The following is a 26,830-nucleotide window of genomic DNA, read 5'->3' on the forward strand; positions in this document are numbered from 1 at the left end:
CTGGTAGTTCAATCCCCTCAGTTCTGACTACCTTCCCTCTCTTTGTTACCATCCGACTACACTTCTCCAGTCCGAATGACATCCCGATGTCATTGCTGTATATCCTGGTAGTTTGAATCAGTGAATCGATGTCTCGTTCACTCTTGGCATACAACTTGATGTCATCCATGTACAGGAGGTGGCTGACAACTGCTCTGTTCCGTAGTCGGTATCCGTAGCCAGTCTTGTTAATGATCTCACTGAGGGGGTTCAGGCCTATGCAGAACAGCAGTGGGGACAGAGCATCTCCTTGGTAGATCCCGCACTTGATGGTGACTTGTGCTATGGGCTTGAAGTTGGCCTCTAGTGTTGTACGCCACATCCCCATTTAGTTCCTGATGAAGGCTCATAAGGTCCTGTTGTTCTTGTACAATTCTAGGCATTCCAGTATCCAGCTGTGGGGCATTGAGTCATAGGCCTCCTTGTAATCAATCCCGGCAGAGCACAGGTTGGTCAGCCTGGTCTTGCAGTCTCGGCTGACTGTTCTGTCTACCAGTAGCTGGTGTTTTGTGCCTCAGATCCGCTAGCCACTGAGCATTGCAGTTATGGGTTGCATCCTTCTCCCATATGCTCTTCCAGTATTGCTCTCCAGCCTTGGTGGTGCCGTTCTTGTATTGTTCCCTTGCCACTGAGAGTACACCTTGGCTGGTTCTGTGGAGAACAGCTGGTTTATTCTTCTGTCTTCTATTTCTCCTCAAGCGGTTGGCCAAGGCTGTGAGTCTTTGCTTGGCAGTTTCCACGGCCTCATGTATGGACAGCTTGCTGTATTTGTTATGCACCTTCTTTGTCGCACCTTTCTGCAACTCCGATAGTTGGCTAACCTCCCTCCTTGCTACTTTGATCTTGCCCTCTAGCCTTCTTCTTCATGGAGGTTCAACTTATAGCCAAGCATCTCACTGAGTAGTAGTATAGATTGTTAGTTTCAGTAATGGTGGCGATAGGTATCGTAGTGCTGCATTCACATGCCGTGATTATATCTTTCAGGTCAGTTCCTCTCACACTCAATGATCCTTCTTCAATCGCACTTGGAGCTTGGTACCCAATCTCGGGTGGCTGACCTGGAGTCCTGGCTCCCCCTTGCCGTAGCATTTATGTTGTACCTCACCAATCTCTAGCTGTGAGAGCAGTGCCTTCTTCAAAAATGGCCCACTTTAAACCCTGACTATAGCATATGGTTTTGCCTCTTTCATCTCTTTTTATGGAACATCCCCTGGTAATTAACAAATAGTCATGTTTTACTGTTTAGGCTCTAATCATTCTGATGTTTGAAGGCCCGCAGTGACGAATAATAACACTGCTCAAATCCATTAAACCAAAAGTGACAAGGGCATTTTGAAAATATAAAAACTAGAAAGTACATATATTTGTTTAAACGCATAGGAAGAAAAACTAAAAAGTTGTCAGAAAAATGGCTATTTAAGTAAAGTACAGATAACTGAAAATTCGACTTAAGTACAGTAACAAACTATTTGTAGTTCGTTACTTCCTACCTCTGCTTAAAACACACTACTGTACTGAGAGTTCATTTTCAACTAAGTGTATCCAAATAAGTGCTGGTCTTCTTCTCAGAGCTGCAGCATCATCAGAGGATAAAATGAGTGACTAAGACACTGCCATACAACAATTATTTGAATTCTTGTGGACTTTAGCTGTAAATGAACAACAGCTAGCTACGATTAGCTCTTATCACCCTAACTGAAGCCCCTGTGTGAGCGGCAAGGAGGAAGGGAGGCAGGGTTATGTCAATGCTGTTTCCACTGCTCATTTTTTTCAACAGCACAAGCCAGGTTGGTTTAGGTGATGGCTCCTCTTTTCTGGCTGCTAATGGGAAAATCAAAGGCGAGTGTTGCATTTGAACCCAGAGGGTGTAGGCTGTTAAGTGAGGGATGCTTCCACATCTGCTTTTCTCTCTCCACCTCATCAAAGCCAAGCAGCAGAGAAAACTGAACTGTTATCCATTACCTGACAGCTAATTGGTTCTATAATTCCATGTCATTTTAGAGCACTTCAGTGGCTTTAAAATGGCAGAATGGTCACGTAATGTCATTGTATCAAAGCACTCTATTGAGGTAAGGCATGTACCATACCTGAGAAAAGTCACCCATCCATTTCAGATTGGTAGATGTGTCTGGAAGAATGTAATAGTTGCAACAGCATAAACAGGCTAACCCTGTGACAGGATGTCTCACAGAAAGTGAAACAAAATAGCACAACAATGAGACAAATGCAGTGGTTTAACAGAAGGCTTTTACAATAAATGTGTTAAATACCCTTATTAGTCAACAAAAACAACAAAAGGGCTTCCGATATTTCCTTTATTTGTAATACAACCTTTCAAACAAGTATCTGATGCTTTTTACAAGATATGCATATGACATGTATATATTACATATACCTGCACAAGAATTTTATAAATAAATATTCAATTCAGTTTTATTTACATAGCGCCAAATCACAAGAACATTTGCCTCAAGTCACCTTATATTGTAAGGTAAAAACCCTACAATAATGCAAGGAAAACAGAGAAAATCCCAACAATTATATGGCGACAGTGGAAAGAAAAAAAATCCCTTTTAAGAAAAAGAAACCTCCAACAGAACCAGGATCAGGGAGGGGCAGCCATCTGTCGCGAATGGTTGGGGGTGAGTGGTTGAAGACAGAACAGAGGATTTAGAGATGAAAACTGCAAGCTGAAGAAGAGGGGCCTGAAATCTGAGCGTTCTGCCTCCAATTCTACTTTTAAAAACTCTAGGAAAAACAACTAAGCCCACAGTCTGAGAGCAAAGAGCTCTAATGGGGTAATATGGTACTATAAGGCCATTACGATAAGATGGGGCCTGGATTTGAAGTAGGATTTTAATTTTGACTCTGAACTCTGGATTTAAATTGCCAATGAATATTGGCAATATGATATAAGAGAAATATGCTCCAGCATTGTGGATCAACTGAAGACTTTTGATGGAGTCTTTAGGACATCCTGACAATAGCGAAAGTAGATCTAGTCCAGCCTAGAAGTAATAAATGCACGAACTGAACTAGCTTTTTAATGTTGCTCTGAGACAGGATGTTTTTAATTGTTTTGGAGATATTGTACAGATGGAAGATGGAAGCAGTCCTACATATCCTACATTTTTGTAGGATATCTTACAAAAATGTAAGATGTTCAATAGTAAGATGTTCTAGCTTTACATTGGGCTTTTTTTTATAGAGCAGGAAATGGCTTTTCAGGCTAAATATTGATCTTTTAAATTAGTGACATGCCATTCCACTCCTGCTTTCGAGTTATCTGCCTTAGGGTGTGGGTTTGAGAGTTAGGAATTATGTTCTTAGGAGAACTTGTTCTTTCCATTCTACTGACTTTTCAGGACTTGCCTGACCCTCTGCAGGTATTCTGACTACCTTCCCTCTCTTATATACCATCCGACTACACTTCTCCAGTCCGAATGACATTCCGATGTGCTAATGGTGAAGAGGTGGGCTACAATCGCTCTATTTGTCCGTGGCATCTCTTGTCAATGATCTCAATGAGGGGTTTCAGGCCTATGCAGAATAGCAGTGGGGACAGGACATCTCCTTGGTAAATCTCACACTTGATGATGATGATGATTTGTGCTATTGGCCTCTAGTCTTGTTTGCATAACACCGTTCACTGGGGTTACTTGCGTATTAGCTTTCCCACAGTGCCTTTTTCTCATTCCTTGCCCACTTTTGCCTTCTTGTTTCATCAGTGTGTCCCAGTTCCTCAACACCTGATGCGGACCTTGTTAATCCTGGCGACGTCCGAGCTAACCAAGCCTACCTCGGAGATGAGCGAGAGAGGGATAACTGAAACCATAACGGATATATATCAGCCAAGTACAGAAATTCTCCTTCAGGGTATAGAATTTTTAAAATGTCTGCTCGTGTCTTAATAATGATAGAACATCATTCATTATTGGACATTGTTGGACTGTAAGGAAATCGGTCTCCTCTCATGATTACAGAAGCATCAAAATATTATTTCCAATCCTATCCTCTCCTTTTGCTCTACTGCCACCTAAACCTGAAAGAAAAGATGAGGAAGAAAAAAGACATTGGACTCAACCTATAAAACCAGCGAGAGCACCTAAAAGAAGTCTGCTAACTCCAACACATTCAGATAATGTCACAACCCTTTTTTTCTGTAGTGGGGGAAAGTTACAACTTTATTGCATGCGCCAATAACTTAAAACTTTAAGCCAGATAGTTTTTTGTTGTTGTTGGTTTTTTAAATTTTAGCTGGGTTAAGGTTAATAAATTAGGTTTTACTGGGTAATGTGAAACTGCAGGAGACACTCAGTAGAGCCCAGCTTTATTTAGTGTTTGGGTCATCGCTCAGAAAGCAATTTTACTACAGTTTACTGTCCAGGAGAACTTCACTGCATTCCATTATTCTGTTGCTCTGGATAGTTTTTTTTCCCATAATAAATGAAATCATAATTTAACAATGACACTAGAATCAGGATGATAAATATTTCTTCACAGCATTGTAGGTATAGAGGGACATTCTAACATATGCAGTGTCTTCTACATGGTGGTGGCCAGTGCTTTCTTTTTTACAGCAATCTGCTGTGGAGAAGATGTCCCAGCAGCATACTGGGATAGAGCAGACAAACACTTTAAGAAAGCCAGCTCTGTGGTCAGGTCTGAACTTGAGACAGCCCAGCAGGCTGCAGAGAAAAGAATGCTCTCAAAGCTGAAGGTTATCAACTGCACCACCTTCAGTTAAAGACTGGCTGCACCTAAGGCTGCGTCCACACGTACACGGGTATTTTTGAAAACGGAGATTTTCCGTTTTCGTTTTTAAAAATAATCCCGTCCACACGTAAACGCAGAAATGAAGAAAAACGCTGCTATGAACATGCCAAAGCAACAGGTGGCGATATATTCCTAACCGTGTAGAAATGTTGGCCAATCAGAAGTCTAGAAGCCCCGGTGGGAAATAGTAAACAATGATGGGGCATAGAAGCAGAACCGAGTCGTATGTGTGGAGGGACAGTAACTGTGTGTATATGTAAGCATTTAAACACTGCAGAGAGTAACAGTAACAGCATTGTAGAACTTCATTTCACCGAAACAATAACGTGGCGCACAGTATGACGTCAAAAAAGGCGCACACCTTTGACGCTGCGTTTTCTCCATTTTTCTCGTCCACACATAAATGCAAAAACGGAGTTTTCGAAAATATCCACCCTGGCAGGCGTTTTCAGAAATCTCCATTTTCAGTGACCGAAAATGCAGTTTACGTGTGGACGAAAGGTTCAAACGCATAGAAAAATCTGCATTTTCAAAAATACCCGTGTACGTGTGGACGTAGCCTAAGTGCAAGTCTGAGCACCTCAGGAGGTCCTTTATACCAGCTGCTAAAAGACTGTGTAAAACATAATAAATATATGATTTCACTCACTTTTGTGCATATTTGTACATTAGTTATTGGTTGTATTATTTATTATGAAGCGCCTTGAGGCGACTTTTGTTGTGATTTGGCGCTATATAAATAAAATTGAATTGAATTGAATTGAATTAAAAATACTTTTTCATGCTTTGACATTGTGTTACACAGCTATTTTCTGTACGCAAAACAAGAAAATAAAGGCTTTGGAGTGGTTTGTAAATCTATTAAAAATGTACTTCATTGATCTATCGATTAGGGGTGGAGCTGAACCCGAATACATTATTCAGATAGGCACGAATATCGTGTTTTTTTTTTACGAATACTTATTTCAAACAAATAATTACAAGAAAAACTTTATATCAAAAAGCTGAGTTTCTTTATTAGACCGCAGTGCATGCCCAGATGAGTGAGTGACGTGTAAAAGGTGAATGACACAGGCTGCTCCACACAGCAACAGAGAAGACTCGGCTGAGCGGTAAAAGACTGAACTACATCACTATTTTTGTTAAATAGATTTTTTTGTACCTTAACTGGGTTCCAGAGGCAGTTTATAACTTTAGCGAGGATCAGGAGATTAATCAATTACGCTGCATTAATGACGTCTGCAGTCGGGTGCTCTCATGTTCGCTCTGTTTACGTAGCTCTGTTAGCTTGGTAATTGGACAATAGGATGTTGACAGAGTAACGTTAAAGTTCAGTTTAAAAGGATAAAACAATGCTTCTGTAGTTGTGTCAAATTGTATGCACTTGTGGGAGTTATATGGTACATTTAAGTTACTCTGTCTTTTGCAGACAGCAAGATATAGGCTACAGGCTAGTTAACCTTAGCATAGCTTCCCGTCACTCATTAACTTAGCTGAAACTTCCCACATGGATTTGGCCAAACAGAAAAGAGTGTTGCTGCTGCTGAGCCACCTCTTGGTCCTGCACCAGCCCAAACAACTTGATCAAGTTCTGTGTGGAAGCATTTTACACTCAGTGCTGCACATGAAACCAAACTGGTATGTAATGTGTGCAAAAGCAGAGGCAGTTATGGTAAATGGCCTGCATTTGTATAGCGCTTTTCTAGTCCCTAAGGACCCCAAAGCGCTTCACACTACATTCAGTCATTCACCCATTCACACACACATTCACACACTGGCGATGGCAAGCTACATTGTAGCCACAGCTGCCCTGGGGCACACTGACAGAGGCGAGGCTGCCGGACACTGGCGCCACCGGGCCCTCTGACCACCACCAGTAGGCAAACACGGGGTTAGTATCTTGCCCAAGGATATTTGGCATGCAGCCAGGAGGCAGCCTGGGATCGAACCACCGACCTTCTGATTAGTGGCTGACCTGCTCTGCCACCTAAGCTACAGCCCCCCCACATCAAACATGTTATATCAAACATCTGTCAACATCTGTTATGCATAATCACATGCACTTAAAGCATCGTAATCCTGGTACCCACCAGCACCACTACTAAAGAATACTCACACTGTAATGTTAATTAGAAGTGTAACGCAAAAAAACTGGATTTTTACACCTATTTTGAATTTTACTCAAATACAAATACTTTTCCCCCCTCAACAAATACAAAAACTGGCTGCTTTGCACATCTATCTATCTGTGTTTGTATGTCCAGGATATCTATCTGATATTGGTCCAATACTGACCCTGTCAGCTCCACACCTGCATGTGTAACAGGAGAAGCTACTGTGACTTCATTTATTTTTTCATTATGTATCACAGGACTCTTTTTATTTGTTAAATCTTTAATAAATATTAAAAAGTATAAGGAAAGCTGTTTAAGTCAAGTTCAAGGTTTCTTTACACATAAACACTTCCCCACAGTGAGGAAACCGATAATTAATTGATTATTATTAACACTGATATTAGATCTATACTTTGTATTGGAAGATACTCATAGCCAAAGTTTTAGGTCAGAATCCCAAAAGTTGGATCGGACTATCCCTAATAGATTTATGAGTATTAGTAGTATTTTGTTAATATGTACCAATGTTTGTAGAAAACCTTATATAAGGATTAAATTAACAGACTTGCAACACTGATACACAGACAGAGGAATTCAAAGAGCAAAATGATCAGTTTAAGAGCAAATACTGAATCAGGTCAAAATGTTTGGTTTTAAACTAATGTTTAAACACAGTTATATGGCTTACTTTCCTGCTTTCCTTGGCTCATAAGCATGGCTGTTCTAACAGCTGTGACATTCTAATTTGATGCAGCTTCAACAAAGGTTTCTCACTACCACTGGGAAAACTGAATGTATTCCTAAGGGTCCAACCCAAATCTCCCAGTTCATACATATTCCCAACGCATCACAACTACTGCACCAGTCTGCTTGCTGTCCACTCTCACAGACAAGAACATACATGTCTTTAGCAGATCATCATGGTGGGGCTGCTCTCTGCGTCCTGAGCTGTTCATGTTTTAAGTAATGACTTGTGAAGCCTGACAGATCGGCCGTGCTCTCTCGGCGCTTCGGACACACCGCTTAGAGAGGTGAGCAAATCCATCAAAGCGACAGGATGAATTAGTGCAGAGACACCTCACTACCTGTTCAGAGGAACTCCCATCAGCAGTAATTGATTTTATAAATGCTGTAGCATACACAGAATGAGAGATAAAGGTAGCGGCACAATGCTGTGTGCCAGAAACTGCCCTTTTTTGCTCTGTAAAGTTTCCCAAACCTTACAGAGAAACATTACAATACAAGGAACATGTGCTAAAGAGGACTTGCTTATCTTTAGTTCAACACTTTAAGACGTTTTTTTCTACTTTGTATTATGTTTGTTGCTATTGCTAACTGAAATATTTTGATTATGGATTTCGAAAATGCATCAATCAAATGAATATTCTCAAGTTGCTGCTAAAACAACTAAGTAACCCTGGAAAAAAGTAGCTCTCCATGTGAAAAAATGATAATGGATATTTGTATCGACGGGGGCATGTGTTGGAATGCCCCTTTTTTGATGGAAATGAAAATTATTAAGCTGCAAAGGGCTGAATTCAAAGACACCCCAAAAATCAAAGTGAAAAACTGTCATGGCAGGCTAATCCATTTGGCTGAAATTTTATAGCAGAAATTTAAAATGGCACTCAGTATTTTGTATGCCCCCCATGCGCTTGTTTGCATACCTAACAACCTCAGGGCATGCTCCAAATGAGATGATGAATAGTGCCCCTCCTTCCAGAGCTGGATCATCATATCACTTATGACCAGTCTGATGTCCAACCTTCCTTTAATTCATTATATTTTTATTTTATTGTGAGCAGTGTGGTTTGAAAGAGCTTTTTTTTAGCTTTACAGTAAAGTAACATATAAGACATACGACAACAGTAGCTGGTATCTCACAACAAAACACAATTAGGCAAAATGCCAATGTCTGTCTCGGCCACTGTGTTCAATGTGGTGGGGTCACATGGTAGCTTCCACAAACCACCCATTCCTACATATTTTTAATGGATGAATTCTAAGAGAATTGAAAAGGAAATGAAATGAAAATTTATGAGAATGAACTAATTTGTTGGAAGATGTAATTGCAGTGTAATCAAACTATTTTGCTGAGTGTAACATTATTTTTGATGTATTTATTATTTTTAGTGTACTATACTTTAAGTTTGAATCTCCTTTAAGCACAAAATACACAAATTACACATACACACATACTCATACTAACACACGTGCTAACACAGCAGCCCGTGACTTTTCCAGGAACCAGCCCATGTAGCCCCTCTGTGGCCAGCATAGGCACGTGACACAGCATGTGATTAGGTCCAGCACACAAGCCGACTTTGAAGAAACTCAATAAAAGCCGATGAGGAAGCCGTCTTGAATAGTGACCAAGATGGACATCAACATTTCATCTTGCATTCTGCATTTCATGTCCCTCTCTTCCACCATTCCACGTCGTCCTTATCTTCCTCACCGTGGCCTTCTCATGTCTGGGCAGCTGACAGCATGTCCGAGTCCAGCAATGTTCGATCCACTTTCTTGAAAGTTTCTAGTTTCTAGTTACATTCTAGTCATCTGGATGTAACGTTTTCAGTGAGTGAAACATTTTGTCGCGTTTTTGTGCTATATGGCAAACAATGAGGGGAAATACATCTGATTGCAGGAAAGGAATATTTGAAGTCAGGGGTCATCTTGATAAGAAGTTATTCATGTGGCTCTGAGAGTGTGGCGAATAGAAAGTCAGAAGAGGAGATAACAAGACAAGGAGTCTGAGAGTCGATAAATAAGGAATAGAGATAAGCAAGGAACAGAAGGTCCCCTGCTCTACTTCCTTTAAAGGATGAATATCATTGTGCTGACTGACAGCTGTCAGCCACAGAAAAACACTCCTCATACCTGTTTTTTCTCCCCTCTGCTGTGACTGGAAGCCATTCAGAGGCAATCAAATCTAAAAATCAATATGGCCACAATCTTCAGGGCTGCAGTAAGTAATGAAGCACTGTCATTTGCTGCAATGGGGACCTGATAAGGACAATCATTGGCCTATTCCATCACAACAGCCCTTTGCCCCACATAGCAAAAGGGACACAAATGTCTTTGCCTGTAATGTATTGATTAATGAAGCAGTATAAACAACTTTTAAGTGTGCAGTGACATTGATTTTATCATTCCATTGCACTGAATAATTTTTTTATACTGTGCAACAGTGCCACCCTGGGGTGTGTGTGTGTGTGTGTGTGTGTGTGTGTGTGTGTGTGTGTGTGTGTGTGTGTGTAGTTTCATATTAATGGAGAGAGACAGGATATCCACCACTTGCACAGATCTCAGGAGGGGATTTCGGTGCACTCCTCATTACAGAAATTCCATAAAGGGATTAGGATTTTGGGCTGCCACTTGGCAACTCAAAGCTTTGGCTCCCTCCACAGATTTCCCTTAGTATTTTGCACACTAGCTAGGCAACTGCATGACCTTGACATGCATCTTTTTTGTCACTCCTTTGTTACCTTAGTGGTATGTTTTGAGTCATCGTTGTACTTGAAAACCCATTTTCAGTGTTCTGATTGACGGATTCTTATCCTAGTTTTCATAGTACACGGCCTGGTTCATTGGCCCGTCAATGTGACGAAGTTGTCATGTACCCTCAGCAGAAAAACAAACCCAAAGCATAATGTTTCCTCCTCTGTGCTTAATGTGGGGATGGTGTTCTTTGGGTTATATTCAGCATTCTTCCTCCAAACCAGGTGGGTCGAGCTGATACAATAAAGTTTGATTTTGGTTTCATCTGACCACAGTGCTTTCTCCCAAGCCTTCTCTGAATCATTTCAATATTCACTGGCAAAATGAGCCTGCACATACGCCTTTTTGAACACAGGACACTTGTAGGCACCGCAAGATTTCAATCCAATTTGGTGTTGTTTTACAAATTGTATTCTTGGTGACGGTGGACATCTTGCATCTTGAGATCCTGCATGGATGATAGATAGATAGATGAGATGGTACACACACACACGCACACACACACACACACACACACACACACACACATATATATATATATATATATATATATATATATCTTTTATGGCACAAACATGCAATTGCAAGCCCTCATGCGTAGTACATGAAGAAATGTAAATGTTTTAAAACTTAATCTTGGACGAACAGGAGAGAGCTTTTCTCTGGTTACAGAAGCAGATAAATGATTGCTGACACAGAATGTTATCGACACATTTACATTTGTTTTGAAATTCACAAGTAGCATCATGTTTTAAAACTAGCTGCACAAGCTGGTGAATGACCTCGTTTTAGTTTCAAAGACACATTGAGGGCTACTTCCCAAAGTCTGACTTGCATACGCTCATCTGTTCAGTGTACTCGTCAGTCATGCTGGTTACCAGAAACACTAAATTACAGTTAATTGAATGATTAAACTGAGTTTGCACTGCAAAAACTTGTCAATGATATGGGTGTTTAAATTCTTCATTACCAAACTGAACTAATGTAACTTATAGGTGAAATAGTGTGTCAATAAAATTCAGCCTAGAGGGCACAGTGATTTCACCCAGACGCACATCCTGGAATCCATGATGTCAGTAAAAGCACAGTTAAAAATGTCAAGTTTGAGAGCATGATTAACATAATTACCTCGTGGGCCGTAAACATTACCTTCAGATGGCACCTCCCAGCTACAATAGTGTAGAGAGACAGCTGTGTCATATTTCACTGCCATATTGGATTTGTGTTCAAGTTGCACAACCCAGCCATATATGAGCCTCTCTGCACACTTCATTGAGACAGTGCTACACTTCTTGTGCCTTTTAAAAAAAAAAGTTTATTTATTGCTTCCCTTGAAGCCGGCCACAGTTGAATTGATATGTCAGTTTTGTTTTTCTTCTCTTTTGTTTCCATTTAAAAGTTTCTTGAATTTTTTTTGAATACAGAATGTTTATTTGTTGTCAGTTTATTTGTGTGGTTGTTACACAAGGATTTAATGTAGTTGAACCTATACAGAAGAAATGATATAGTGTATGTTCGGCATTTTGTTGAAGACTTAGAGAGAGAGAATTTGTTTTTAATTTACTAAATTTTTAATGTAAATTATTTATTTGGAACTGACCAGATAAGTTCAGTTTTTCATTTTCTGTGTGTTCTTCTATAACACTTCTGTTTTTCAAATGTTAAAAATAAGGATTTACATTTATCATACATACCTATGAAATGTAAACTATAGATAAAAGATAACATAGAATATAGCAATGATAATTTGACAGCACATTTTCTATGGTTAACTTTTGACAGAAAATAATAAATCAAATTGAAATCAAAGTTAAACTTTCTCAGGTTTTCTCAGGAATAAAAAGAAGCCTTTAAGCATCATAGTAATCAGAGTTATATTGTTAAATATATTGTTACAAAACAAAAAAAATAAACCAATAAATAAAACATTTTCTCTTGTGCCTTACACAAAGACTGATAATTTATTGTTCCATCTAAAGAAATAAATAAATCTATGTCATCTGTTGACAATTGTGTAGTGTGCTTTTCCTCAGATGCATATTATTTCAACCTGTTTGCTGAGAGTGACAGTGACAGCACAAACAGTCCATTCTGATAGACATGTGGTATTGAGGACAAATTGGAATAATGTACTCATGAAGCAGCCTCTTCCCTTTATCCTTTTCCTCTTCTTCTCCATAACTCACATTTCTCTTGTTTCATCTGTACACTACAGAAACTGAACCAAGGGTTTCAAAAGCAGTTCTGTTGTGATTGGAGATTAAATGCCAGGGTTTTGCTTTGATTCAATATAAATACTGGAGAAGAATAATAGATATAGATATAATATCCCATGAAAAGCAGTCTCGTTTAGAATCATTAACTGAACCTTAAGAACTTTTGATTTTTCTCCTCTTAATAATTGTGATGATTAAGTGTGATTGATTAAAATATCCTTGAACAGGACTTGAAACACTACACATATAAAGGTTAATTTACACCATTTACACGACAGCTCTCAGAAACTGACACAGATGTAACTCTGTCTGTGAAGCTACATTTGAGTGCTTCAAGTTTAAAAACATGTTTAGTGCCATCTTCTGTCAGTACGGAACATTACAACACCTCGTTGGTTGGTTGGTTGGTTGGTTGGTTGGTTGGTTGCGGTCAATAGGCATATATTAATTTATGTTAGCTAACTAATAACAGAACCAATAATCAACGATATGCTGTCCACTTTCACTCTGTCTCTTTAGCAGTAAGTGGTTTCCGAACCACCAGTGGAAGGCTGGCTCCAAAGTTGTAAAGTTTCCAAAGTTTACAGATGATTCGGTTCATGAATTCACGATTGCAGTAGACATGCTCAGGAGTGAGGCTTGCTCTGATCTTCCAGATGATGTTCCCAGCCGCTGATAACCACACTAAAGATGCTCTCTGTCATGACTTCAGCCATTTGAGAGGTGCATGAGCCTCTTTGCAGGAAAAACTCCGGAAGCGGAGATAAGAGTTACTGAAATAATCATCTAATCAAAACAAGAAATTGGCAGATTAGTCAGCTACCAAAATGATCTTTGGTTGCAGCCCTACTATTGGGTATAGATAAAAGTATTCTTAAGGACAGTGATAGTTGTTGCTAATTAATTTATAATTCTTGGAAAGGTTCTTATCCACACCAGCAAATTCTCACTCCAAAATACTAAATTTAACACCTCCTAAATGGTAAATGGCCTGTATTTGTATAGCGCTTTACTTAGTCCCTATGGACCCCAAAGCGCTTTACACTACATTCAGTCATCCACACATTCACACACTGGTGATGGCAGCTACATTGTAGCCACAGCTGCCCTGTGTGCAGCCTTAATGGCAAAGTTCAGAAAAGAGTATCTAAGCTTAAGAAATGAAATATGTTGTAATTAAAACCCTTGAGTATTATATCATGTTTTACATATTGTGTATTATATGTTCAATTTTTTTCTCTTCTTCTCTTTTTTCTTGCTTGCTGACTGTTCATTAATCTGTCTGTGCTATGTGACTCCCACTACATTTCCCTTTCTACCCACCAGGTAGCACACCATTATGTATAAACTAGCTCAACTTCAATAACCCTAAAAAGAAACCTGCTGTTGTTTCTGTCATTATTTACATCCAAAGTGATTTGAGAGATCTATGTATTCTTTATTTGCTGTTTATTTATCCTTCAGTCAGAGCATGGTATATCATCTTTTGACGGAAACTGGCTAGCTCATTAATTTATATGATACTCACACATTCACATTATATCACATTATATCTGCCTGCATCTATATCTATTTCTCTTTGTTGCTGGCAGAATTGGAAGCTTGATATGGTTAAAGGACTTACCTCTAAATATAAACAATTAGCACACCATGGTGTTTTGATTTCCATAACTGATTACCGATGATATCAAAGTTAAGTACGAGTTGTCATTATGAGACCAGTTAATCTGATAGTTCAGTGGATGAGTACCCTGTGGACAGTGGAGCTTTGTACTGGATAAATGGGAGACTTAAAAATGGGAAAACAACTTTTTTAATTTGAAGACTTCCATTTGATTGGACTATTTTGTGAAGAAGAGTGAGTTAGGATTATTAAGGGTTAATTGATTCAAATGGTTTACTCACAATGTGGTTGTGTCAAAGGTTGCTTAACACATTTGTTTTGCTGTTTTTCTAATAAGTTTAGGAGTGTCTTAGAGGTTTAATAAGTTGTAATATAGAAAACAGCTTAAAAATAAAAATCTCTACTGACTTTGAGATGAACACAATTCTTTAACAGCTCCTTAGATTTTACACTGTTAAGTAAAATCCTCCCTGATTTTGCTGTAATGATTTCACACAAATAGTGCAATAATGTCAAGCAATATATGGGGCTAATCCCAAGTTTTGAGAGCACACATAGGTATTCATCACTCACTCACTTTTTTCACAAGTCATCTATACATGTGTCTGCAGTGAAGTGACAGCACCCACATACTCGAGCACTGTATCCCAACAGGATGGAAAGATCTAAAGTAGAAGATAACGGACATGGCTCGTAATTCCCATCAGTGGATGCTGTGACTGCTCGACTGTGCAGCAGACAAGAGCTCAGATGGCAGATCCATCACTGCCGAGGCAGTGGAGGGAAGCATCCCCCCCCAGCACAAACACACACACGCAGTCATTCCACCACTTCTCCTCTTCCTTCTGCTTTTATCCTTTTATTTTCTATATATTAAAGATATATATATATATATATATATATATATCTTTAATAAAGTATATATGGACAAAATTGTGGTGTGTGTGTGTGTGCGTGTGTGGGTGTGTGGGTGTGTGTACCATATCCACCTGTGATCAGGTCACATGTTGTGATCATGATGTCTCAATAGTGTCTTAATACATTTTAAACTTAAAACTCTTTATAAAACTTTAAACTATAAAACTATAATAACTATAATAACTATAATATATATATATATATATATATATAAAACTATAAACTATAAAACTAATCTATAAAACTTTAAACTCTTAATACATTTTAAACTTGGAATACTTTGAAATGTGTTTATTATAATAAAATAAATCATTATAAATCATTTGTATAGATAAAGTTAATCTATTATAATAATATAATAAATAATAATAATAGTAAAAATGACACACCAAATTGCATATTCTCCTGCTTTCATCCGAGATTTCTGTCTAGAAGAACACTGTCCTTGGAAGAGCAAGGACCCTCAAGCTGCCAGGCCTCTGGCAGAAGACCTGTGCTCAAGGATGTATGTGTATATATATACATATATATAACACAAGTAACGAATAATGTTGACTTCAGTTTGCTACTGAAATTGAAACTGAAACATTTATTTTAAATAATTGATAGTTCTGTACATGCAGATCTTTCACTGGTCATCATGGCTGCTGTTTGTTTTCGCATTGATTTTATTAAACCATTAACAGCTTGTTTTGTTGTTTTTCTACTGTGAATGACCTGGCAGCAGAAGAGATGCCTCTAACAAACAGGTATGATGCTGTATTCACCATTTATAGCTCTGTGACATGAGCTCCTGGATGCTGGGCCCAAAAAACCATCAACAAATCTGAATCAACCCAAGTGAAACAGTTTTCAGTTTGAGTGCTGTAGGTTTGTGCTATCTCTTTAGCTGCAATGAACCAAACACATGGCAGACTCCAGAGTTACATGAATACCTGGAAATGTAAAGCAGGTGGAATGAGGTTATCTAGTCCCTTCTTTCCTTTAGAAACACTTTGCTTCATGGGCTGCTTCAAAGTGCTGCTATCAAGGTGTCACACACTTCGCCATAAAAGGATTGCTCTATGTGGAGAGGGGAGCAAGTGCTGGGTGGGGGGTGGGTTGAGGCTTCCCTCAGGATCAAACCCAGGTCGTAAGCAGGGCTGGATTTTTCAGAACAACACCCTTCAACGATCAGCTCCAGCTTTAACCTTTGAACTGCGAACACGATTGAAAATCTGGAGCAATGCAAGGAGCAGAGAATAGAGGCTGTAGTCATTAATCACACACTCTTACCATTTCAAACATAATGCACTAGCAACACACACACACACACACATTGACAATACTACCATTTTCTATGGCTGCAAAGTCTGCGGGGCTGTTGTGGGAATATTTAAGGTTGATTCCTCTCTCCTTTAACATCAACAGAGATGCAAATCTAAGGCACATATCCCTCATTTGCCCTCATCTGGATGTGAATAATCATCCCTGGATGGTGCATGCAGAGAAAAGAAATAAGCAACGGACTTAAGTGCCGATTCCACGCACCACAGTAGGTGCGATTACCACTGACTTTATGGTAAAACACCAAGGTCAAGTGCTGTTTTGACTGTTTGTGGGAGAAAACTGTCTGAGCTCAGACAATCCGGAACTCACAGGCAGGATCACAGAGGTTACAGTTCATGCAGTGTGAAAACTGAGTCTCCTTGATGCATCAATTTAAAGTTCTACACAATCAGTCTGCCTGCCCAGACGCACAGCAGTGTCCTGATTGAAGGTCAAAGGTGAACTCCACACATGAGGTTCCAAGATTATTTTCTAGTTGTTTTAGCATGGGCCTTACATATACATACATATATATATATATATATATATATATATATATATATATATATATATATATATATATATATATATATATATATGTATATATATATATATATATATATATATATATATATATATATATATATATATATATATGTATATAACAACAATGATTTATCACAAGATCTTGTGATTTGTATGATATTCATTTAAAGATGTAAAACTGGCTCCAATATATAAAATAGACTAAATTCTCCAATAACCATTTCATTACCACTGCTGAATGTCATTTTAATGGTTGATAGACATAAAAATGAAAATACTGTCCTGTTTGACTAATAAACCGATGCAGCCTAATATCTCAAACGTAGAATAAAATAAACTTGTAAGGCAAAAGTATTAGATTGGTCATTCATAAATTTCATGAAGTAATTCATAAAGAATTTGATATATTTAGGCTTGAAAATAATTATGAAAAAGTGAGTCATTTATTTGCGAGCTTTCTTTATGTATTATTTATTTCTATTTTCATTTTTAAACAACAGAGAAAAAGTCTGGATTTGAATCACAGTTTGATTCTATCCTTCGATTATCTTTTTCCCAGAAGAATATTTTTATTGTTTGCTTTTCTCATAGATTACTTCAAAATTTTAATGGGTAGATATATCTAGTTTTACTAATTCTTTTAAACCTTCTCTAATGAATACAGTTTTACCATAATAATTATCTTTCTTGATGCCAATTGAAATTCTAAATAACAACGTGGGGAGTGGGGAAAAGGTTTTAAAATTCCTCAAATCAGTTATTTATTAAGCAAAAAGAAATAGTGCTGATTTTTATTTTAATCATCTCTGATTTGTGTTATTGTTGGAAGGACAGACACTATAAACAAGAATGAAACCGACTGTGATAAACTGATCAAATTTTCCTGTCTGCTAAAGATCAAAATATCAAAGGCTTATCAAAACGTGTGTGCTTTGAGACTGGTGCCATGAAAAACACGAGGTTTTATTTCTGTCATTTAAAATAAAAGGTTAGGGGCAGCATGGTGATAGGATGAATACTCACAGAAAGAAAGTCCTGGGTTCAAATCCAAGCAGGGACCTCTTTTGTATGAAGTTTGCGTGCTCACCCTGTGCTCGCGTGGGTTCTCTCCAATAAGACCTGCATGTTGGCTTGTTGAGGATTCTAAACTGACCATAGATGTATATTAATGCTACATGAATGTGGCTTGTACTAAAGCCCTTCAAGTGGTCAGTAAGAATACAAAAGGACTATAATGGACTAAATAATAAAGGATTAAATTCCCACAAAACCTACAGAAGCACTCTTCAACCTCTCCGAAAACAAATGGAACGTTTTTCCGAACAATCCAAACCTCCTCGTGAATCTTCACATTGCAAACCCCTGATGTAGATGAAATAATTCACAGCAGCTGGTGACTAGTCACTAAAGACTCAGTGGAGTCACTAAATGAAAACCAGTGAGTGTAACAGAGCTGGGTAGCTGGGCTGAGCTGAGACCACTAAGGCAGCGGCAGGAACAGCAGCAGTGGGGGAATTGCATTGTTGTTATCTGAGACTGAACTCTGAGCCCTTTTGTACTTGGCTCTTTCCAGCAGCCAAGCTCTCATAGCTCTAAAGTGACGCCTCCATGCTGCTTTAAAAGCTAAGTAGCACAAAGGTTGAAGAAGGAACTGAGAGAAATGTTCACTTAGTCGACATCTGGACTGAAAAAGGAAAGCTTCACACATTCAGCAGCTCTTACTTGATGACCACACAATGCACTTGTCCACTTGTGTGTATGTGTGTATTTATCTTCAGTTGCACAGCATGTGGGCATTTACAAGAATCCATTTGCTATATAATTCAATTAATGCTGGCCCGCTCTTGATTTAAGCTTCAAACAGCTCAACGAAAGTATATTGGGGTTTTTTGTTGTTGTTGTTGTTTTGTTTTTTTTTTGTTTTTTTTGGGGGGGGGGATTATAGAGGAATGTAGATGTGAAGTTTGTGCTGAGAAGGGGGTCAGGAGAACGGTGGAGGTAGTGATAAAAGGCTGGTCACACTGTGTAAGGTGTGCTGTAGTCATCACAGTGGGACTTTCTTTCCTGCCTCCCATACAGACAGTTTGACATTGTAGGATCCAATGCACTGGTTTATAATAACACTTTAATAGGACTACGACGACTGGTGCCAATGGGACCACTGCATCCTTTAGTCCCAAGGGTGAGAGGGAAGGGAGCAGGGGATTGGGGGGCAGTAGCAGTGGTGACAGTGGGAGTTACAGACCCGAAAGACCTCACTGTCTGACAGTATCCTGTCTCGAGGCCAGTTTGGTATTTAAGCTGTTGTCAGTGACTCAAATCCTTAAATCTCTCATGTTGTCAGAATTTCTATCTATTAACTATAAAAATAAGTACAAGACAAACTGATGAGATCATCCAACCACAAAAAAGAGTCACTACAGCATCAAATAATAATACAACATGAGACAAAATTAAAATAAATAGAATGTTCCGGCAAGATAATAAGATCATTACCACAAGAGGAAAGGTTGTGTAATTAATATAATATAATATAATATAATATAATATAATATAATATAATATAATATAATATAATATAATATAATATAATATAATAACGGGCATAGGTGAGGTCCCTGAATTGCATAAGTGGACAATAAGGATGGGTGTGTAGACATATTTAAACAGTAATGAAGAAACTATGACACTTTAATGAAATGAATGCACTGTAATTAAATATAGTTTTAGATTACCGTTTCATAAGGTGTCAAAGAAAGACAGAATGAAGCTTCAAAATATTATCCATAACAACTGTTTAAATAAATCAATGTGAACACTACACTTACATAAATAATTGTAATAATAAGATGGAAATAAGACGCGTGAAAATTAAATAGTGGTCATTTTAAGTAAAAGTTCTGCTGTGTCTTATATGTGCAGCGGTTTACCTAGACTGTGTTGTTATCAGGGTCAAGGCACAGCTCTCAGACAAGAGGCTTAAGCAGAGACAAGAGCCTTTAACACAAAATAAAACCATCAAAGTTCAGCTCTAATCCTCGTTGCGGTGGATAAGGCTGATAGTTAACGGGCTCTATTATAAGCTCTGCTTATCCTAGCCGAGTTGTCGGTGTGTGTGTGTGTGTGTGTGTGTGTGTGTGTGTGTGTGTGTGTGTTCATTCCATACTCAATTCAACATGCCAAACAGGATTTATTGTACTGTGAATTGACATTACCATTCCACAATATTTAAAAATGGATATTGTGGAATGTGTGACAATTCTACAATAAATTCACAATCTTTTTTAATTACTATAACTGATACCATGCCTCAAAATTTGAAACAGAAACAGGACAAGGAAATATTAAGGGGGGATTTCAGAGAGTACTCCCCAAAGATTGGAGTCCACTTGCAAATTAATGTCAAGAAGAGAATGGTGTCAAAAAGTGGTCACACAACACAGGCTTCTAAGTTTAGTTCACAGTGAACATTTCAATTTGAATTTTAAAATAATCTTGTGTTTAGGCCTGTTATATTTCCTGTGAAGTCTCCGTGTTTCTGTGTATGCTTCAGAGTGTGCGCTCAATGATTTCAGCACCTTGGCCAGCTCCCCTCCGAAACATGTTTCCCCTATATTTTATTTTATTTTAAATAAATGAGTCGTGTATTTTGGGGAAGGGGGGGAAGGGGGGTGTGTGGATACGACCCATAATACCGCCGCAAAACTGATACACAGATATTATCCGGGACAAAGAAAGGGAAAGTTACTTAAATACGGCTGTGTGTTTAGTTAGTTGGTCATTGTTTATTTAAAACAAACAAACCAAAAAGAATTATGATTTCTTAATGACTACAGCTGTTTTCAGAGAACCTGAAATTACCCCGTGAATGCTCTGCTTCAATGAAACGGAATATTGTCTGCAATATATATATGTAACTCCACTGTTATGGCATTTGCTCGGCTAAATTAAAGAGTTATAGAAGACGAAGAAAAAAATGAAATAGAATCAAATTTATGTTTCTACTTTTTGTTTTCTCAAATTATACGAAATATCAGGCCCGAGAATAAAGCTTATATCTCGCTCTTTTCCAAGTAGACAATCATCAACAGTTTGTTAAATCACGTTTGTGCGGCCAGATGAGCCTAAATCAGTATTGGTTTTGTTTGTTTGTTTGTTTGTTTGTTTATTGTTTGTTGTTTTGTTTTGTTTTCTTGCTATCTCAAAATAAAAACCCCACTTATGACTAGACTTGTATTATATTAACCCGAAGCTGAATTGCGTCTTTTCAAGCTAACACGTTGTTAGTTTTTTGCGAAATACGTTTCAGTTGTTTAATCTGCTCACAGGATTTATTTATTTATTTATTTATTTATTAAGTAGCTAAAGAAATCATTCTAAAGTATGCAGAAAAGCTCATTTGTCACATTTCTCAAAACCGATCCCAAACTCCAACTTCCGTCTCTCGTTGCTTTCCAGCCTAAGAGGCTCCACAGTTTGCGTAAGACGACCCGACTGATCGGGAGTTTTGGTTTGTTAGGGCGCCCTCATGAGACATTTCTACTGCTGTGTCTGTCTGCAATCGAACATGTAGGTGTTACAATTTGTACCTGTTCAAAATGAAAAGTATAATTTTAAAACATACCATGTAATATATTTGAGGGAATTTCCTTTGCGCATATTACGCACAGCGAATTTGAGCGTAAGGCACACCCGTCACAAGTCCTACTGTTCCATAGTTATAATAAAGTGTGTATCTAAACTTTGAATTCCACTTCTATACTTTAAGCAGTGCAATATAAGGTGGAATCCCCCGAACAGTCGCCAGTCTCACCGCCAATGTAAATGCATTTGGAGTACGCACGCTTGAAAGGGTAACAGACCTCACACAGTGTGGAAACAACAACAAACACGGCTTTTCTTCTTCCTGGCAGAATAAAACCGAAGTGCAGAAAAGTTGAACTAGAAGAAAAATCTAACTCACCAGGTAAAGCGCAGGCGTCAGAAGGAACACGGCGCACCAACACGTCACCTGCATCCTCCCGGAGCTCAAACTTCCACTAATTTCCCTCGGATGGTAGTTTCGGCTTTGACGACCATAAATCCACCTTGTATCCACTTCACAGCACAATCAAGCCCATCAGCTGCCCAGGCAACAAGGAAACAACGAACCCCATGGCAAGAGAACAAAGCAGAGAGTTGCAGATTGGGAACAGGATCGATCGGCCGGTGAGGCTGCTGCCGCGGCTTGACGTTAGAGGGACCAGGTAGCGACAACCAGCGCTTACTTAAGAGTTAATCCAGGTAGAGGGAGCAGGAGGGTCATAGTTGTGAGCACGTTCAGGTCTTGACTGTCTAATGGACAGCACGCTCAGCGGTTGGAGCGTTCCGATCTGAAAGGAATGGCGAGGCTTTCTGCTTTATAACGCGCTGCTACAACACAACCAGGGAGACTCTCGCTCTAGGGGGGAGGGACGAGATGAGGGGGAGCAAAAAAGGCAGGGGGGAAAATAACGGGAGTAAATTCCAAGATGTAGTGAGGAAACATTAAGTTTCCCTCTCTCGTGTTTTGTAACAGAGGCTTGTGGAGAAAATGCTGGTTACCTTGGTTGTGGTTTGTGCGTCTGATATAGATGAATGAGCTGACATTCTGAACTATGATGCCAATAACTTTAGGCAGCCCCCCTTCAACAAGGGAGCCTCAAACCTAAACAAACAGAGCACTGTAGCTGTTGTTTATAATTTCCCCTTTTCCTGTATATTTGCTGTTAGCAGTCTTCTTTAAAAAGATTTTCAACCACTGTTCAACACCCATCCTGTTTATTTAAATGCAATTTAAATTCAAGCATGGCAACAACACAAAAATCAACATGAAAAAGGGACCAAAACTACTTTGACTGAACAAATTAAAAGTTAAAAGGCTTCAGATTTTCACTGTATAAAATCTAGTTTAACACATTTTATAGCTAAAGTTTACATTTACATTACAGCTTCTTCTGTAATATTACTAATACAAATGAATACACTTGTATTTTTTGAATAATCTGCTATTTTTATTATTATTATTCCTTAGGGATGCATCAGTTTATTAGTATTCTTAACATTACCCAAAGTCTTCCAAATAAATCACAATTAAAACTGTACGATTTTTTAAATCTGTTTGAGCATATCGCAGGTAAAAGATTCAATGAAAATAAACTTTTGCAGAAAACCAAAGCAAAATGAAACTCGAATAAACACGCTATCCCAGTGCCACTCACCCAAAGGACAGTTCCTCCTAAACATGGCTGTGTGTTTACGTGTTTCTGTATGTCATTCTGTGTATCTGCTCACCATGCTAGCAGAAGCGAGTCAAGGTGACTGAAGCCTGCTTAGATGCTGAGCATGTGTTTCTGGTTTGTGGATAGACAGATAGGATCCTTTCTGGCAGTGAACAGACGGGGCAGGGAGGTGAGCAGAAAAGAAAAAGGCGGGTGGGGGCGGGGGGTTGCGCTTTAATAAATCCCCAGCAGGCTCATTGCTACAACATTGCAGTGGTCTGGAAGTGTCACCATAACTCAGACAGTGGGGCTGATGGGATCCTGCTCTGAATGGTCCAGATAGCCTTCACAGGACCAGCATGGCATCCAGTGGTAGTGAAGGTGACGATAAATCACGAGGGCCATCTGACTTCCATTGTGTCTGGAATGAAATGCATTCTGGTCTACAGTAAGGCAAAGGGCTCACATTTCAAGGTAAAATCCACATCCCCCCCTTGTTGATCAAATGTTTCATAGAAAAAAATAATATTTTTCAGTAGGACAAATTTGCTGAAGTTGAACCGGGACCTTTGCAGTGAAACCCAAAGTAAAAATGTTATATTTGCAGTTCTATACATCAGGATTTTCCATTTAAAATTATTATGTTTAATTTGTTTAAAATATCCATATATTATTGGATATGCAGTAAATTTAAAAAAAAATGTCTCTGCTGGGTATACAAACGTATAGTTAGATTCATAATTAAAAAGGTTGCCATGAGGACTGTAACTGAGATCTTTCCCTTTCCTTAACCATGGTATAATTGCCTTACATGGAAATTCCAGGACGGGAACATTTTATAAATATGTGATTCGACAGAAGTGCATTGCTGTGCTTGATCAATGTGTGAGTACCACTTATTTTTATATGCTGAATTCCTATTTCATTTTTCTTTTTTTTTAATGTTTCGTTTATAATGGTGCACGTTTGTAGTTTCCCTGTCTATTAGTTATTCAGACACAATTTTACACTTAGGTGAAACATTGAAAATTGAGCTTTTTGCCTCATTCGTTCAGCTCGATGTTGTATTCATGTTACGTTGGTAGATTTTTGTTTGGCTGTTTCATCAACGAAACAGTAGAAACTGGATGTATACATCCTGCAAGCATTATGTTTCCACATTGAAGACTCGAGTTCATTTAAGTGAAAAAATTCGCAGCTTTAATCACCATATTTTGGACATTTTTTAAACCAGTGTAGCGTTTCCCTCTTTAACTATTAGTTGTGTGTCAGGTCAGTCAAAATTTTGGCCAGTGGCCAATAAAACAGGATGTATTTCAATCAGAGAAAATAATCAAATGTAGATGGAGTTCAAATGATTTAGTCGATTTAAAAAGGCCACAAAATGAAAGTCAGTTAAGGGAATATTTGGAATTTTCTCCTCCAAATGTTTTCTATAAACAAAACAAACAAACAAATACTATAAGGGTTATAATTGGAAAATGACATAATCAAATAACAAAAATAATCCACATACGTTAGCTTTGAATTTATGTTGAATGATGTCCAGTGGCAACTTATCTGTATAGCCTCCACAAGTGTACAAACCAATGCAGCTCATCACATATTAAGGTCTGAGTAGAGCCCTTAAGTGTCACATTTTAGTGCAGGGAAACAAAACATTTATTGTCATAGGTTGCTACAGTCAACGCTGGCTGTAAAGTGTGTCTTTCATTTCATGGCCCAATCCTGAAAATATGAGGAGGCTGGCAAGGAATGAGAAGACTGCTTCTCATTTAGATGACAGCCACAGAGTCAGCTAAGGGTGGCTTGACCTTGCTGCAGAAACAAATTAATAAATAAATAAAAGATGAATTTGTGTGGAGAAGCTATTTTGTGCATTTGGAAATGTTTCAGAAGGTGTTCACATTCACCAACATGGATAGTTAGTGAGAAATTACGAGTCCCATCGCCTTTCAAGGGCACTATACAGCATCAGTGAAGCAGAGAGAGTTAAAGCTCAGCTGCTGAGTTGTGCCACTGTCACAGAATGAGAACCATTCACAGGAGATATGTGGACACGTCCATAGGCTGCCAACCCGTACAAAATGGAAGAAAGACTACATTTCTTACTTCTCAATCAACCACCTGCACTCCTTCCTCTTTCCAGTACCAAGCCATCTTTCATTGACAGTGCATAATCAGTAGGTCAAATCACTAATTTTCAAAGCACACCTTTAGGCGCCCATTCAATGCTGGGGGGAAATTATAGGGTAGCTTCTTCCTAATAGCTTATCATTGAGCTACAAAGAGGAGGAGCAACAGATAAAGACAAGAGAGAGGAAGAGGATGATTGCCCAGCTGAGTGATGCTGGCGTCCGGTGGCATGAATATGTTCGGCTGGCTCGGCTCCACCGCCGATTGTGAGGGCAGATGTTGCTTTGGGCCCTCAGGCATGGCCATGATGCAGTGGCAGCAGGTTTGTCCAACCAGCTGCCGTCTCTAGTGTCATTCCACATTTGGAGCAAGGGATAGGAATCAAACTGGGCTTGACCAAAAGGGCAGGCTGTGGGGGTGCTGGGTGGGCAAGGGTGGGGGTGGGCACTTCACACCATGTGTGGCGACAAAAGGCCTGGCGGTCTGCAGTCAGGCTCGGGCTGCCAGTGCTTTTCAAGATGATGTTAGGGGTGGGCGGGCTGAGGGGGAGCTGACAGAGACAAATGGCTGAGCAGAGTGCTGGTCACAGGATGCAGCTGCTACACATCAATCGCTTCCTCATCACAGTTAGAATGACTGCCAGCTTCAGCTTTGAGCAAGTAGGTTTATTAGAGGGTATGAATACGGCTTCAAGTAAAAGCCACACAGAGATTTGAAAGTTGCGTCTGATAAAAACTTTAAGGACTTAACTTCTGTACATGGCTTCCTTCTTTATGGTTTGCTGCCATAAACCCAAAAAGGGTCTGCAATAAGCTTCTCAAAGAATAGTTCAAAGTATAATTCAGGTTTTTCACAACTTTACTTTTTCTTTACAGTTTTGGTCACTTTTTGGACAAGACTTTCTCTTCAAGGTTATTTCTGAGATTTGAGGGATTTTTAGAACACTGTAACATACAGGATGATTTTTGGGGGCAATGTTTACAGTAGATTTAGCAGTTATTTTACTTTGCAACTAGAGTAAATCCACCCATGATCAGTCTCAAATGAAAACAATTAGAAAGCCTGCCGCTGCTGCTCCAGTTGAAATTTCACTGTCAAACGAATCTTCCAGCTAGAGTATTTGACTTACCACTTAATACCCAAATGAAGTGTCTGGATGCATGACCATTTTTGCCATTTTTTTCAACAAACATGAGTTTGGTAAACATTGGCGAGTTGTGTGCATTCTGACATGATTTCTGAGATCACCAAGTTCGCAAAGTCACTCTTCATCACCATCTGGTGCTGCAAAAACTGTTTCCTGATATTTGCAGTGGCAGATTTATATGATTCACAGCACAAGATGAGAACTTTTCTGTGATTTTGCTCTTTTGCAGAACACTGTACTGCCTAATTTAAAACCTTCTCATAACA

General features: G+C 38.8%; 1 protein-coding gene across 1 annotated transcript in view; it reads right to left on the bottom strand.

The window, feature by feature from the left end:
• The window catches only part of nxph1 (neurexophilin 1), a 68,347-nt gene extending 45,872 nt beyond the window's left edge, over positions 1–22,475 (bottom strand). Inside the window, exon 1 of the mRNA XM_085445624.1 lies at positions 22,006–22,475. Coding sequence (XP_085301750.1) covers positions 22,006–22,059 — 54 coding nt within the window. The 5' untranslated portion in view covers positions 22,060–22,475. The remainder of the gene's footprint in view (positions 1–22,005) is intronic.
• Between the last annotated feature and the right edge of the window lie 4,355 nt (positions 22,476–26,830).

This window comes from Copadichromis virginalis, linkage group LG22, assembly GCF_057382275.1.
Source record: "Copadichromis virginalis isolate Kocher_CV1m ecotype Utaka linkage group LG22, C_Virginalis_male_GT1.1, whole genome shotgun sequence".
Taxonomy (NCBI): domain Eukaryota; kingdom Metazoa; phylum Chordata; class Actinopteri; order Cichliformes; family Cichlidae; genus Copadichromis; species Copadichromis virginalis.